Below are 15,768 nucleotides of genomic sequence, written 5' to 3'. Positions count from 1 at the left end.
AATCTCACAAAACAAACTGAGGGTTGCTGGGGGGAGGGGGTTTGGGAGAAGGGGGTGGTATTATGGACATTGGGGAGGGTATGTGCTTTGGTGAGTGCTGTGAAGTGTGTAGACCTGGTGATTCACAGACCTGTACCCCTGGGGATAAAAATATATGTTTATAAAAAATAAAAAATTATATTAAAAAAAAAAGTTGACTACTGATATACCAGACACATTGGGGACATATACTCCTTAGTATATGAATGAAGTGTGATTGTTTAGTTTTCTAACACTTGATCATAAATTCCAGAACTATGCTTAATTCCTATTGGTGGAAAGCCCCACTACATTCTGTTGTTTCAAAGCTTAGTCCTTCAGGAGACTAATAGCCACAAAACTCCAGATGTGGAAAAACTGATTTAGGTAGTCCATACAGGTGACGTAGCATTAATAAAGAGCAAGAAGCCATTTAAGTTTCTACCAAAATTATAACAAAGATTTAATTTATCCTGTAATGATATTATTTATTATTTACACCATAGAATATCTGAGCTACAGAAGGGTGAACCACCTCTTTCAAGACAAATTTAAAATTAAATTTTAAAATAAATAAATTTTAAAATAAAATAGGTTTAAAATACTTTATCTCCTTCAAAAAGAAAAAAAAAATCATAGGACCACTCAGGAAACGACACTCCTTGTCATGGAAATCCATGCTGATGCTATTGGTAAACCGTCCTCTGAGACATGAAACTACATGCAATGTCTCCTTTTCTTCCTATAGGGACTCTATTAAGGATGTATCCTGCAGATTTTTCACACTGATACTCTGTGATCATTAGTATAAACTATGAGAGGCAGAATCCTAAAATCCCCCCCCCCCGCAAGATCCTCACACCTTGATGTATGTGCCTTGCATAATCTCCAAGAATAAATATGGTGGCTCTTACTTTGCTTGGATTATATCATATGACACACTTGGCTTTACAACAGGGAAATCATCTGGGCCAGACTGATCTGAGCACATAAGCCCTTTAAATCTGGGTGTAGAGGTCAGAGACAGAGTTGGAGAGATTTGAAGCATGGGAGGGATTCCACAGGAGAGAAGATTCTCCACTGTTAGCTCCAAAGATGGAGGGTATCATGAGGCAAGGACCTGAGCACAACCCCTAGGTAAGTATGGAGTCCACAAAGAAGTATTATCTGCCAACAGCCTGAATGAACTTGAAAGCATATTCTTCCCCAAAGCCTCTAGAAGACAGCTCAGCCAAGGTGCCATATTGACTTCAGCTGTGTGAAAACCTAAGCAGAGAACCCACTCACATCCTGTAGGACTCTGAGATAGTAAATGGGAGTTGTTTTAAACCACTGATTTGTGGCAATTTCTTACAAAGCAATAGAAAATGAATATATAAACTGTTGGGTCAATAAGGCAAGAAGGAGTATAACATTTAAAATAATCACTGTTATATTACATACTAGTCTTCTAGTAAAGCAATTGAAAAGATGAGAAATACAAGAATTCAATTGAACTACTTTCCTCTGAAGTCACTTGCTAATCCGTGAAGCAGGAAAGTAAAAAAATATAGTACTGAAACATACTAATGGGTTCTAGTACAACAGAAAAGGCTAGGTTTGCTTAATTCTGGAGGCACAGCCTGCTAGCACAGCAGTTACTTCCTCACTCACAGTTTCACTTCCCTGGAGCCCAAAGTCCTGACCCTGCAAGGCCAGAAAGGAACTGATGTTGTTTGTGTGCCAAGGAACTAACATTTTTCTTCACCTTTGCAATGTCAGATATTTCTTTGCATTTGTCAAGTTCAAATTCCTGAAAGAAAAAAATTGTAATTTTTAGGTGAGCAGATTTGAAATTTTGCTAAGGAATCCTCTTGCCCTTTGATTTTTGAAATCATGATTATAGGTTATAATGCTAAAAATATGATCATATGGACAAACTAAATTTATATTCATACTTACTATACACAGAAAGTTCGAACCAGGTGAATTCCTAACAAAAGTCACGTTCAAAGACACCTGTAAATCTCCATTAAATTCATCAAAACCTCTGGACTCAGTAATGGCAAGTTTTCCTCAAATATCTGTGAAATGACATCATCCTAACCTCTCATTGAGAGCAGAAATTGGTGGCAAACCAAGGCAAGTATCCAGAACTGACTCTGCTTTTCTGTCAAGCAGACAGCATGCCAATGGGCAATTTATAATATGCCAGGCTGTGTCCCTGCAGTGGTTGGAGGTAGACCAGATGCCCATGTGACAGCTCACCCCTGGGTCAGAGGAAAGGGTAAGCCAATGACATTCAAGCTACAATAAATAGGTTTCATCATCAATCAGAATATTTGCAAGATAAGGAGACAGAGAAGAGCTCAGCCATAATTCCATCTGGCTCAGCAGATCTGCAGAAAAAGCAAGGAAGGAGGTAATTTGAAGAAATTATTACATTACCAGACCAAAGAGAACCTTTTCTCAGAACAGTCCTATAACCAATATGGAAATGGCAAAACAAAGTAGCCCACCACTCAAAAGCAGCCGTGAGAGGATGGAACACTGGAATAGAAATTCACAGATAGAATTTCTTTGCCTATTCTGACCATCACATAGGTTTCATGAATTCACCACCATGTCCCTTTGCACTAAGTGTAAATTCTGATACAGGACAGAGTCACCAGATAGAAAGGTTGGTCCTAGGGGAAAAAATTAGGTGCCACTAGAAGAAGAATTAGCTCTTTCAAATCACTGCATCCAGTTAGGGGTACAAGTGTATAAACAGTGACAGAAATACAGAAGATCCGATGGCTACAAATCGCTTGAAAATAAATGGCAGCAAACTGATTTCTGCTAGTGTTTTGTGATTTCCACATCTTATGCCACCCGCTCCCACAGAAGCACAGTTGGACAGAGCACTCAGAGTGACTCATGAGGAGCCACAGGACCACAAAGGCACAGAATCTACTTTAAGATTTGGTTTCCTTTTCTTGGAGGCTCTGAAAGGGGCGCCAACCACATTCAATATCAGGTTTTCAGAAATCTCCAAAGAGAAATTCTGCCCCATTGCCAAAAAGTTAGTTCAGAGAGCTCATTGCACAAATGGCTCATGAAATCAGCTCACTGGGGGTAAAATCTATCAAAAGATTAGAATCTGATGTTAAATGCTGTTTAATAAGCAAAAAAGAGAAATCAGAAAAAGAACAGAGATGAAAGATCGCCACAGTCTATGCCAAAGTGAAGCAGATAAACAAAAAGATATCAGCTTGATAGTAACATTTTTACATATTGATCCTCCCGACTGTGATCTACTTTTATGCAAGGAATTACTCTTTCTCCTAAAGCAGTCAATTTACCCTACTAGGTGAACCCATACGTAGTAGCCAAAATGCCAGATAATCACATAACAAAAGGAGTATAAACATTGGGATTTCTGTCTACGCATACTATTTGAAACAGCATAATGTTTGAAATCAGACAGGCAGGACCGAAAATAGACTAACAGAATGACTGTGTGTGTTACTTAACCTCTCTGAGCTTATTTCCTTATATGCTAGATGCTGGTAAGTGTTTCTTTCATGTATGATTTACAGGGAATGAAATCACACATATATCACAGAGCAGAACATTTTTATATAGCATAGTGGTCACTGAGTGCAGATTCCCTTACTCATCCTTTATCATCTTCATCTCATTTAACGTGAGCACACGGCATGAAGTTTCCCCGTCATCTGCAATAACTGGGTAGGGAAAAGAGAAAGCCTACCCTGGGAGTTTAACAGGTTGATCTAGCAGTCATGACTTTCAGAGCTGAGTGACTTCTGCTTCCATTCTGCCATGTTGACCTGACTCACTCCCTCCTCCTAACTGTAATAATTTCAGGAGCTAGAGATCTTAGGGCTCTTCACCGGACTTTTGAACGTGGCTGGCAGAAATCTGCCTTTATTAAAATCATGCATTCATTCTCCTGCCAAAATCCCACAGGAACAAGCACTTTTCTGACATACTTTTCTCCTCAGTTAAAGGTTTGTGTATCAAAGTCCGTATTAACACACAGGTCAGTGTAAGACAGAAATAGTTCATGTATCAAACTGCCCCAAGCTTTGAGCCTGGAGGAGGGGAAGAGTGTCCTTCAGCTGAGCTTCCAACTCACAGCTGGCGGCAATGCTCTCCCAGCCTTTTCACCACCTGCAGCCCACCCAGGCCCAGAGGGGCTTCACAAGAATATGTTAAGCAAATGTCTACAGCATCCTTATTGAAAGCTGAGCCTTTTTACATGCCTCCAAAAGCGATGATCTAAAGAATTCTGGAAACTCCTTGATTTTGTCCCCCTGTTCTTAATCTGCAATCGGCCTCCAGTGGTTGCTCAATATTGACTAGCAGGCTTCTCTGATACATCCACTTACAATGTACGTGGGAAATACTCTATCCATCTGGGCTTTATTCTGTATTGTATGCATTACTTTCCTCAAGATTAGGAGGATTTAGAATATGAAACTGTATGAAAATACATCACAAAAATATAGGAGGAACAAATATTATTAATTCCTTTTGTAGTACCTCTGAAAGTCCTAGCTACAAAGTAGTTGCTTGGGATGATAACAATTTATCACTATGGATGGAACAAAATTCTGGTTTCTGAAATACAACTTCAAAGTATCACAAAGCAGACCTCTATTTTCTATTTTCAAGCATGCGTAAGGAGACATACTACCCAAACGCATCCACACATTCATGCACCATCCAGTAATTTACATACCTTCTTCATAATAATGAGCAAGTGACCTTTGCCTACTTAAAACTTAAGGGGCGGCTAGGTGGCACACTCAGTTAAGTGTCCGACTCTTGGTTTCAGCTCAGGTCATGATCTCAGGGTTGTGAGATCGAGTTCTGAGTCAGGCTCAGTGCTTAGCATGGAGTCAGCTTGGGACTCTCTCTCCCTCTGTTCCTCCCCAACCCCCCACCTTCATCCTCTCTGTCGCTCTCAAATAAATAAATAAATCTTTAAAACACAAAACTTAAAACCTGTGCATTTATCAACACCTGTCTTTGATGTACAGCAAGCCATCCACTTTCCAAGGCTTTTCTAGCCATTGCAAACTAAATCTTAGATCCAGAAAATGAACATGTGCTTTGGAATATGTTGGACTATTCCTTGAAGTTCTGTCATTTAACAAAGATAGAAAGGACTTGAGAGGCTACTTCACCATTAAAACCTTTGAAACTGTCCACAGGAAGTCAGGAGATTACAGATTACATTTAATCTACTGCAGGGACATCATATTACAATGAACGTGCCCTATGCCAAGAAAGGTGACAAACAGGAGAGTTCTTTTCTCCTTCTCCCCAATTCCAGCTTGTCCTGGTATCCACCACATCCCCACTTCCTCAGTCCACTTGTTCTAATACCTCCGTAGCCCAATCAGACAAATCCGTTCTTGGTCTCTTCGCCTTACCATCCTTCATTTCCTCAGGTACCCCCTACAGTAGAATTACCATATCAATGAGCCAAAGCACACTTGGGCTGCAAGGTGAGATCCATGGTCTACAGGACCTCTGACATGAATTGCCAGAAGATCCTATCACATCAGTTCGGCGCAATTACCAGAAATAGTAACTGGATAATTTTCAAGGTATAAACAAGGACAGCATGCAGAGTCGACCACCACAACCTGTAGAGGTCTCAGAGCTTTTTGAAAACCAACACTCCTAGAGTACTTCCGAAGAGAACTTTCCCTCTAGATGATACAGCAGAGGCCATTTCTCCTTGAATCTCAAAACATTACCCAGTATGGCATCATCTTATTCTCAAGCCTGTTCCAGCCCTCTGCAGAGCTCTGTTTTAACATCAAATATTTAAGACCAATCCTTATTTCTCCAACATTGTTATGGTCAAGGCTTCATACGTCTGGAAAGAAAACAAAGTAAAACAATTCTCTGATGTTACTTTTCTAGCGTGGGAACAACACAGATTATAATCAAGTCACAGGTACTATATATATTCAGTTTACCAGGTAACCCCGTCACTGTTAGTAACTCAATGAAGCCAATGACACTTGGGGCGTGGGGAGGGGATGTGTGAAAACGCATGACCCCTTGACTGCTATCTCACCTCATTTTGAGAAACAGCATCATTTTTGAGAATAATCAGGTTCCCGGCACTCTGCCCACTTTGGCCTGTGAGGTGCCTGCTGTCACTCGTGGCTGCTTGGGCTCCCCCAGGCCCCAGTCCTGTCTGCGCCCCTGTGTTATAAAACATGAAAGTGTCACTCCCTGAGCCTGCTGTCAGACAGGCCTTGTAGCAGTAGGTCTTGGTGAGGGAGCCATTCCCTCGCACTTCAATGAAGTGAGGCTGCACTTTGAGGCCATGGGGTAACCTGGCATCGATATTGTTATTGGCCTGTTTGTTGAGTTCGGCGGGGCAGCGCTCCCTCACTCCACAGAAGCCCCCACAGCACGCGGTGCCGTATGCCGTGTAGCGGTAGCACTTGATGATGCTCAAAACAATGATTGTCAAAAGAAATATAAAAGACACTGTGCTTAATGCTATTATCAGGTAGAGCGTAATTTCAGAATATGTCCGCGGACTCTTAACATGTCTCTGAGTATCCGGGAGGATTCTGGAGACTCTGTCCACCACAGCCACTGTAATGGCCACGGAGGATGACAGTGATGGCTCTCCATTGTCTCGGACCACCACCGTTAGGTTGAAAGTAGTTCCACTCTCATCTCCCATCTTCCTGGTAGTCCTAATCTCTCCTGTGTGTAGCTCGACTTTGAAGAGGTCCACGTCAGAAGTCTGGGCCAGATGGTAAAAGAGCCAAGCATTTTGGCCAGAGTCTGAGTCCATGGCTATGACTTTGGTGACCAGATAGCCAGCAGGGGCAGTCCGAGGCACCATCTCAATGGCTGCTGAAGAGTTAGTTGAGGTAGGGTACAGGATGTGGGGGGCATGGTCATTCATGTCCACCACATACACATTGGCGGTCACAGTGCTGCTCAGTGGTGGACTCCCCTTGTCCTGGGCCTCCACAGTCACAAAGAACTCCCGAAACTTCTCATAGTCAAAGGAGTTGACAGCATAAAGGCTGCCACTGGCACTGTTAACGGAGACATAGGAGGTGACTGGCAGCCCTTGAATCTCCCTCTCCAGGAGGGAGTAGGTCACCTCCGCATTCTCCTTCTCATCTGGGTCTGTGGCTTGCACAGTGCAGAGCAACACCCCTGGCAAGTTGTTCTCCTCGATGTAGATGGAGTAGGAGTCCTGGAGGAAGCTTGGTGGGTTGTCATTGATGTCAGAGATCTCAACCCGCAGCGTCCGCTGGGATGTGAGCTGGGGTACTCCCCCATCGGTGGCCGTCACTGTGATGTTGTAGGCGGCCACACGCTCCCGATCCAGCGGACCGCTCACCACCAGTGTGTAGGAGTTTCCAAAGCCGTTCAGTCGGAAAGGCAGAGAGGCCTCCAGGCCCAGACTCACCTTCCGGTTGAGGCCCGAGTCTTGGTCATTGACACTGAGGAGGGCCACAACGGTGTTGGATGCAGCGTCCTCTGGCACTGGGCTGTACAGGTCCGTGAGCACTACCTCTGGTGCATTGTCATTCACATCCACAATGTCCACCAACACTTTGCAGTGACCCACCATGGGCACTGGACCCTGGTCAGTCGCCTGCACATAGATCTGGTAGGAAGAGGCCTCCTCATAATCCAGCGCTCCACTTACCCGCACTTCCCCAGTGCTGGCATCGATGCTGAAGAGCTGCCTCTCCCGGTCCGACGTGTAGCTGCTCAAGGAGTACCTGAGCTCGCCATTGGAACCCTCATCCGGGTCCGAGGCATTCAGCTTCACCACCAGCGTGCCTGGCGGGGCGTCCTCCCGAAGCTGGACGCGGTAAGTGGACTGGTCGAAGGTGGGAGAGTTGTCATTAGTGTCCAGGACACGCACGGAGATCTGTGCCGTGCCCGAGCGGGCTGGACTGCCACCGTCCACAGCTGTGAGAATCAGGTGGTGCAAGACGGCCTGCTCTCGGTCCAGGCCCTTCCGCAGCACCAGCTCCAGCACCTTACTGTTCTCCTGCAGGGGTTTCAGGTCCAGCTCAAAGTGCTCGCTGGGGCTGAGCTCGTAGGTCTGCACCGAGTTGGCGCCCACGTCGGGGTCCTGCGCGCTCTCTATGTGAAAGCGCGCTCCAGGGGCCACCGACTCGCTCACCTGAAGCCGGTAGTCGGGCCGCGGGAAGCGCGGCGAGTTGTCGTTGATGTCCAGCACCTCCACCTCCACGGCACTCACCGCTACGGGGCTGTGCGCCAGCACCTCCAAGCTGAGCAGGCAGCGAGGCCGCTGCTCACACAGCGCCTCCCGGTCAATGCGCTCGTTGACGAAGAGCGCTCCGCTCGTCAGGTCCAGCTCCAGGTAGCGCGGACTGGGCGCACCCAGATGGTTGATGCGCAGGCAGCCGGGCCCCAAGCGCCGCAGTTCCAGCCCCAGCGCGTTAGCCACGTTGCCCACCAGCGCGCCGGGCGCCTGCTCCTCCGGCACCGAGTATCGCAGCTGGGAGGCCGCTGGGCCCGGCAGCAGCAGTAGCAGCAGGAGAGGCGGCGGCGGCAGCAGCCAGGACATGGGCGGCCGGAGTCGGGGATGCTCTGTCGCCCCAGGTCGGGTACCCCCCAGCTCCATAGCCACCGGCCGCGGCGGAGGTGGGAGCCGCGGGGCAGGGCCGGAGGCAGCAGTTTTCCCAGCCGTGCTCCACGCCCGGGCCCCGCCTCCGCCTCCGCTCGTGCCACCCTGCGCCCGCTCCCCCACGGCTCACGCGTTAGCAAACGCCGGGGGCCGCTCCGATCGTAGGCCCTCCGGAGGGCTCCTGGCCCCTCCGCCCCCGCCGACGCCCCATATCCCAGCTCCTCCGCTTGCCTCAGAGCCGCTCAGCCTGGCTCCGCTGCCTGCCTGCCGCCGCCGCCGCTCCTGGGGGAGGGAAAAGGAAGCAGAAGGGGAGGGGGAGGAGCGCTCCGCAAGTCCGGCTCGGATTCCGCACCAAGGTGGCAGACGGCGACCGGGAGCGATCGGTCGCTCCAGCCACTCCAGCCCCGGCTCCCTCAGCCTGGCCCCGCGGGATCCCGGCAGACCGCGGGCACGCGGCCACTCCCTTTCTCCCTGCCCCCCGCTCCCTGCTCAGCCAGTCTCCACGGTCCCTCCGCCGGCTAACGCGTCTCGTAAAGAGATTATTCTAGGACAAGCAGTTCTGTTTCTAGGACTTGGGCTATCACCTTCCCAGGAAAAGATTTCCAAGCGCGACTCAGGAAAATAAACTCGGGGCCTTAGCTTAGTAGGGGCATCTGGGCGGCGGCTCCACATTCAAGAGAAACAAGCGCAAGGGAGGCGCTCTGGGGTTGCTGACCATGGGGATTATTCACCTGACCCCAACGTTTTCCCTACAATACTCCTGAATAGTGCAGAAAGTATTCAACTCCTGGGGCAAAGGGAGGAGGATGGCAAGTGCGGTTCTCTTCTGCGGCGCAAGCCCTAAACATCCTGGGATCCCAATACTCAGTTCTGCTAGTAGCCAAGTGGCGCTAGCTTTCAGCGTGTACCTTGGCAAATAACCAAGAAAACATCCAAAATTTTATTTTAAAAACTGGCTCCATAAAACTGCAGGCGAAGGTCTTATTTGACCCCTTTGTATCATAGTGGGGAAATCTGGTAAAATTTTAAAGAAATTCTTCCCTCAAGTTTTTCCTTCTTTTACTCCAAATCTTTTTAATTTATCCTCCAAGACATTTTCTTTGTTCTTTCAAGAGTGATTTAAAAATTTTTCTTGAACAGATGACAATGTCTTCAAGAGCCTGCAAAACCATTACATCAAGAGGGTGATTCTTGATCTGCCAAGCCAGGCTAGAATTTGGACTCCATGAATGCTTTGCAGTGAAAAATCTGCTGTTATTAAGCAAAATGGGGGACATTGGGATTTATCTTACAACAGTCAGCAGTTTCGATGGCTGCAGCTCCCCTCCCATAAATATGAGGTTCCTTTCCACCTCTGGCCCTCCTTTCTCCTAAGACTCAACCTTGTATTGCTACAGAGACAACCAGTTTCTCTTCAGTGAATGAGAAGGCTAAAGGATCAGAGGAAGTGTCTCTGTGCTGTGTCACTGCCTCTTCTTCTCTGTTCCAGACACCCACTCTTCCCAGGCCATCTCCTCTCCTCTTCCACAGGAATTTAAAATCCATTGCCCCACGTGCAAAAAGCACTCACCAAAAAGTCCTGTCCCTTTCTCATCTCCCAGCATCCTCTCACTCCTCCATCTCCCTCTGTGGGTCATTTTCTAGCTATGGGCTGGAATAACGCCAGAATGAGAGCTGGCATTTGGCATTCTTCCCTCCTTGAGGGGATGGCTGAAGGGGCCAAGGCAATGATCCTAACACCCAGATTTCAAAGACCTGAACTAGGACCTCCCTTCCTTCCCACCCACTAAGTGCACTTGCTGACAACACTCCACAACCCAACCAATTTGATTCCAGAGATGCTCCCAGATTCCTCCTATCACTGCTGCTTCTTATTTGTCCTCTTCATTCCTTCAAGGGTGCAGAGTGGGAAGCAATTTCCATCACATACTATTCCTGTCTCTTTTCTTAGGTCTCTGGCTTCTCCTTCTCTGTCTGCTTCCTCCCCAAATGTCCCTACAATAACTCTGTCTCTGTTTGCTGTGGTAATTTGATCTCAGAAAGCCTTAAACTCTCAAGTGCATGAATTGTAGGCCTGGCCTGTGTCTTCACCCATTACTTATTTCTGAAAATAAATGGCTTATAAGTGGAATCAAGTTATAAGTTGTCAGGAAGAGTGACCTTTTCTTTTTTCATCTCCTCCCAGGGCCTGACAGTCACTGCCACCTCTGCCCACAGCTCAGAAACCTGGCCACTGGGTATTGACCATGCATGGATCTGTGCCCCTGAAAAGATCATAGGCACTTAAGGAAGAGTGACACTTAAAGTGACAGAGGCTTTGTAAAGTCTTTAATGGAAGCCCCCAAGTGTCACATCTCTAGAGAAAAAACAAGGCTTGTCTTTTAGCAATTTTGTCATCTTTCAGGAAGGACACCTGCCAGGTAATCCATTTTGATGTGTCAGGATCATAAGTTTCAACTAGTATTTACACCCTCAGTGATTGAGAAGGCAAACAGAAAGCCAACACAAATCAGTCATCTTTTCAAAGACATTGTCCTAGAGAGATTGTACTATATTTGGCACTACAATGATTTTGTTCCACACTCTACTGTACTAAGCCTCTTGCCAACCTTCCTAGTTGGTGGAATGAGATTGCTCAGATTGCTGGCAAGTGTCCTGTCGACAATATGAATGTTAATGCCTTGACCACTGCTTCCCTTACTTTGTATTCCTTCCCTTGGACCTTCAAGAACCCCTATTAAAAAGCAGAGTAGCACAGTATTTAGGAACACAGACTTTGGAGTTGGTCATCCACTTGCCAGTGACTAACCATATGGCCTTGGACATGCACTGAAATGTAAGTTTCAGTTTACTCATTTTAATCAGGGAAGACAGACAATATTAAGTAAGGGTAGTTATGATTATACAAGATGTTGTATTTAAAGCAATTTACATAGTGACTGACAAGTATGTTATAACTATTATTATTATTAAAATGCAACAATTTATTATCACATAATACTTGACAGTATCTATATAGCATGGCGGAAGTCAGTGATGATGGGAAGCTGAGTGTGCACCAAAGTTAAGCTTTCCCAATTACTTCTAGAGCTTAGCCTATATTTTGAAAACGAAAACCAGTCCCTTTTTGTATCACTAAGGAAAAGGGACTTCTGTCATGAGAATTCCTTCAAGGGATTTGCTTCCTCACAAGAGATTCACCTTTTTTTTTTTTTTTTTAAGATTTCATGTATTAATTTGAGACACAGCATGCGCAAGCGGGGATGAGAGGCAGAGGGAGGGGGGTAAACAGACCCCCCTAAGTGCAGAGCCCAATGTGGGGCTTGATACAGGGCTTCATGTGGCGGTTCGTTCCCAGGACCTGAGGTCATGACATGAGCCAAAGTCAGATGCTTAACAACTGAGCCACCCACATGTCTCCAGAGATTCAACTTTTTAGGATACGTGAAAATACTTGAGCAACAGAGCACAGCAGAGTTCCCAAACATGCTGTAATCTCCAGCACACAGCACAGTGCTAGGCACTTAATTAATGTTTTTTGAACAGAACTAAATATACAACTTCTGCAATTCTCTGAAATAGAAACAGCTTCTTCTTTTTGCTCTCCCCAAGTCTTACATACATTCCAAAATCCATCTTAAAACTCATCTAATCCAAGAAACGTCTAGTCTCATAATGGCCTTTTCCCCCCTCTTCCGCAGTCTACCATATATTTCTGAATGCTGACATGTGTCATTCTTCATTCATCCAAATGCTTTAATAGTATCTCTTCACTTGAATTATAAGCAACCTGCAAAAGAAGTCTTTTTCTGTGTATTCTTTTTTTTTTAAGATTTTATTTATTTATTTGACAGAGAGAGAGAGATCACAAGCAGGCACAGGGGCAGGCAGAGAGAGAGGAGGAAGCAGGCTCCCTGCTGAGCAGAGAGCCTGATGTGGGGCTCGATCCCTGGACCCTGAGATCATGACCTGAGCCAAAGGCAGAGACTTAACCCACTGAGCCACCCAGGCGCCCCACTTCTGTGTATTCTTCACAGTGTGGGAAACCCTATAAACTTTCAATAAATGATAATTGTGTCATTTTCTTCAGATCCTTTTTGGCAAATTCAAGAGCTGCTACAGTTTGGGCTTGTCCTCTTCGTTGTATATGGACAGACTATGTCTAATGGAGAAGGGGCTCAAGAGTCTGAAATGAATTTACTGTGGATTTTTTTCCTTTAAAATTTGATATACTTTGTATTTCATATTTGTATATACCCCTGGAGAACTGAATCCCACTAATAAAGTTGCTGAACTCTAAAAAGACTCTGCCCAAAAGTATTAAGTGATCATTCTTTCTACTTTATATTGTAATCATAAAGTACAAGTACTTGATGCTTGTAACTAACAAAAAAAGTGACAGGTTAAGAGAAGTTCCATGATAGGCAAGGTTTTGTGTCACGGTAGACACAGTTTTGTTTATCCCCATGGTAGACAATAATTTTGAGATAGTATTCCTCAATTATATCCCTTCATTATATTTGTAAAATGAGTCTATCATGAAGTCACTGGACACAAGAGCAAAACCAATCACAACACAACTGAATTAAGGCTATAAGAAAAATACCAGCACTCAGTGAACTCTCCCAATTCACATAAATTTTTCCTTTGTTATTGCATCATTACAAATAATCTCACTTTGAGATGATCAGAACCAAACCATCTGGAGTTTTTTGGCTGTGGGGCAAGGGGACATACTCCATTAGTTTGATCGGGCTTTTTGGGTGGACCATGATGAGAATATCTGCCAAATCAGGAAGGATCTTCATTAGTGCAGCCCCAAAGTTGTTAAAAATTTTCACTTTGTTATAAAGGACCAGGACTTCTGTCTTTATGCATCTCCAGAAGTCAAATACTTCCCTATATGGATACAGCATTCTCTATAGATACACCACCCAGTGGGTGGGGACATAAAAAAGATTTTTCATGTAACATGACAGCTAAATTTTTTTCACATTCCCTTCCCTCCAGAAGGCATTAGCTTTCAGGGAGAAACCTCTACATTTTTAGTTCTGAGAAACTAATATACTATTGATTCTGAACTGAGGCATATAAAAATTGCTTAGAATAAACAAAGGGACTCAGACTATCTTTGGATGAGTAACAGTAAAAGGAGAGACTAGGTTAAAGGATTGGGGCAGACAGTGCAATATTAACAGATAAAACCAAACTGTTCATTTAGTTTCTGGCTCTGCTTCTCTATCAGTATTCTCAATGGAGATAGCCTAACAAAAATTATAGAATGTTAAAGGTTGAAAGATATTTAGAAAATGTATTGCCCAGATTCTTTGTTTTTCATCAAAGGAAATGCTTAAGCAGAACTTAAACCTCAAGATCGGTGCCAGAAGTAAGTCAAGTGTCTTTAACAAGATATATGATCTTCCAGGGTAATGGAAGAATTTACAGATGTGACCAGGGAACTAAATTTCCTACTTTTTTTTTAAAGAGTGCCTTTGAATTTGATATAAATTCCTTCAAAACTCTGATATTAATAAAGTGATTGTTTATGAGCATTAGAAATGACGGCATTCATGCTAGGGACTACTAAACCAAACTGGTAACATCAAGCCAACTGCATAGACTTAAAAAAATATTTCACATTGGCATTCTAGATTTTCAGTTACCAGAGTCTTTGATAAGGGAAATTCTACAGGCACAACTTCTCTGAAGTTCACAGAGACAGTTAAACCAAATCTCCCAATATAACCTTGCAGACAAAATGAAGAAAGAAAAGCTGCAAAACAGTATAATTAGGTGATTGCTTAACTGTGTGAAAAACACTGCCAAAGAGTGTTTATTAATGGAATGCTTTAGAACGTTAAATCTCATTGGGTGAATACAGCAATCCAACTGACTGGTCTTAGCCTATTTAACATTTTATCAACGACTCAGGACAAGGAAGCATCAAGTGTCCAAGCCAATCCAGGAACAAACTGAGTTCTCTGGAATGAAAACAAATGCCTAGGTTAGCCATGTTTGTAACTCACTGAAAATAGCACCAATATTCCATTTGAGATTCAATACCTGCCAGAAATTACTAAGTTTGTATTTAAACTAATTTCTGGCTTCTAGCATTGCCATTAAAACTTGTTCCAAGTTTCCATTCATCACTTGAGGCCTCTTATTTTAATAGAAATCCTTGTCTGGCCTTGTTTCTCCTTGTAATTCTTGGGATTTTAGCCATAGAATGAACTAAGACAGGAATCTGGCACTAACGAACATCTTTGTTCCCAAGTGCATTTTAGCCAAAGCATTCATTGATTTGGATGCTTTTTTTTTTTTCTTTCTCAAAAAAAAAAAAAAAAACCCACCATACATATTATTGTGGTTCTTTGAATTTAAACTGTTTTCCAAGATATGACTTGAGCTCATTCTAAGTGAAGGCCATAATTTGCTTGCTGCTTAGAAAAAAAACCAAACAAAATTGTACCTCTCAGATATTTCTCAGAAGTATCTGTTCATATATTCAAAGTATGAGGTAATTGTTGGCTTTGGGGATCCCTTTTTCACCCTGATGCCTTAGCACTTAACAGTTATTATTTCTATACGTATTATCTCATTTAATCCTCACAAGAGCACAGTGAGGTTGGTATTGATATAAATACTGGATCAGAATCTCCAGGAAATTTTTTTCCATGCCTCTGTTTCTTGAGATTCTGCTATAATATCTGACCATTACACATGTATTCCTGATTAAGAATTGTATTATTTGGGACACCCAAGTAGATCAGTCAGTTAAGTGTCTGCCTTCAACTTGGGTCATGATCCCAGGGTTCTGGGATCCCAGGGTTCAGGGAGCCCACATTGGGCTCCCTGCTCAGAGGGAAACCTGCTTCTCCTGCTTTTGCTGTCTGTCTCTTTCCCTTTCTCTGTCAAATAAATCAATAAAATTGTTTAAAAAATTGTATTATTTGGGGGACGCCTGGGTGGCTCGGTTGGTTAAGCAACTGCCTTCAGCTCAGGTCATGATCCCAGCGTTCTGGGATCGAGTCCCACATCAGGCTCCTTGCTCAGCAGGGAGTCTGCTTCTCCTCTGCCACTGCCTACCATTCTGTCTGCCTGTGCTT

The 15,768-nt window shown here is 44.4% G+C and overlaps 1 protein-coding gene across 3 annotated transcripts in view; it reads right to left on the bottom strand.

The window, feature by feature from the left end:
• LOC132028601 (protocadherin alpha-C2) overlaps positions 1–15,768 on the bottom strand; it is a 106,435-nt gene that overhangs the window by 43,059 nt on the left and 47,608 nt on the right. Inside the window, exon 1 of one of the 3 annotated variants that reach the window (XM_059417767.1) lies at positions 6,098–9,294. The exons of 1 other annotated variant lie outside the window; for it this stretch is intronic. In XM_059417767.1, the coding sequence (XP_059273750.1) occupies positions 6,098–8,659 (2,562 nt within the window). In that variant the 5' untranslated portion in view covers positions 8,660–9,294. Of the gene's footprint in view, positions 1–6,097; positions 9,295–15,768 lie in introns of those variants that run through there. One more of the 3 variants, XM_059417766.1, reaches the window with a different exon arrangement.

Source organism: Mustela nigripes, chromosome 12 (genome assembly GCF_022355385.1).
Source record: "Mustela nigripes isolate SB6536 chromosome 12, MUSNIG.SB6536, whole genome shotgun sequence".
Classification (NCBI taxonomy): domain Eukaryota; kingdom Metazoa; phylum Chordata; class Mammalia; order Carnivora; family Mustelidae; genus Mustela; species Mustela nigripes.
Note: the sequence above shows the minus strand (reverse complement) of the source record. Positions and strands in the feature narration are given on the sequence as shown.